At 58.4% G+C, this 1041-nt stretch overlaps 1 protein-coding gene across 1 annotated transcript in view; it reads left to right on the top strand.

Annotated features, from left to right (window-relative positions):
• Positions 1–271: 271 nt before the first annotated feature.
• Positions 272–1041, top strand: part of Whamm (WAS protein homolog associated with actin, golgi membranes and microtubules) — a gene marked incomplete in the record, with an annotated part of 23959 nt that continues 23189 nt past the window's right edge. Inside the window, 1 exon segment of the mRNA XM_013512488.1 lies at positions 272–1041. Within this exon segment, the coding sequence (XP_013367942.1) occupies positions 910–1041 (132 nt within the window).

Here is a 1041-nt window from a genome sequence, read left to right as displayed (position 1 = left end):
TTCTGAAAAATCAAATTAAGTAGGAAAAGACTACACAGGATAAAACAATACAAAGCAAATACAGTAAAAACATGGTGATGAATATGCAAAAATATTTAAAACAGATTAAAATAATATATAGAAATAGTTTGGGGAAAATAGATCACCTTAGCTAAAGAGGGCGCTCTGAGGGCCGGGAGCATGGGAAGGAAAGGCCCAGAGGCGGTGCGCTCGCGATGCAGAGCAGCCTCCTGCTCCAGACCTGCCCGCAGGCCACCGGGGTCGCCTTAGAGACCTCCGGGAGAAAACGGCCGTGCAGTCTGTGGCGTCGACAGAAAGGAAACCGTGGCTGTCCCCAGCGCGTGGCTCCTCGAAGCCCTCAGTAAGTAACTGCTGGGCTGCACCGAATGTTTGATCTCCCCAGCACACATTATCCGGGGCAGGAACCACGTCTTTGGTGGGGCCCTGATGACAGAAGACGGAGCCAGCCGCGTCCCTGTTCTCAGGAAGTTCAGAGCTTAGTGCAGGGGGCTAAAAATGCAACGCGTTCATTTAACAAATATTTCCCCAGCGTCAGTCTGTGCAAAGGTGGGGAAGGAGAAGTGAGAAGTGGCTAGGCGCCAGCCGAACTGCTAGGCGGACTGATTTCCAATGGTCGAGTTGGAAGTGGATCCCCCACCGCTCGCTACCCGCGACTGACCAAGGGGCACTGTACTACTGAGGACATTCCCCAAATTCCGCTCAGTTTCCCACTCGAACGTGGGACCTGGGTGCGGGGATTTACAGGCTTGCGCCGCCCGGACAGCTCCGAGTCGTTTCATTGGCGGGCACAGCCCCTCCCTCCTGTCATCCAGCCAGTCCGTTCGCCCGGCCAATCCGGCGCTGGGGAGGGCGACCTGGGCGCGGCGACCCGAGCGCGTCCGGGCGGCCATGGCGGACGAGCAGCCCGACAGCCTGGAGGGATGGGTGCCGCTGCGCGAGGACCTGTTCGCTGCTCCCGAGCGGCGCCGGCTGCGCTTCCTGGTGGCCTGGAACGCGGCGGAGCGCCAGTTCGCCGTGACC

The sequence above is a fragment of the Chinchilla lanigera genome, unplaced genomic scaffold (assembly GCF_000276665.1).
Source record: "Chinchilla lanigera isolate Chin_1 unplaced genomic scaffold, ChiLan1.0 scaffold00015, whole genome shotgun sequence".
Classification (NCBI taxonomy): domain Eukaryota; kingdom Metazoa; phylum Chordata; class Mammalia; order Rodentia; family Chinchillidae; genus Chinchilla; species Chinchilla lanigera.
Note: the sequence above shows the minus strand (reverse complement) of the source record. Positions and strands in the feature narration are given on the sequence as shown.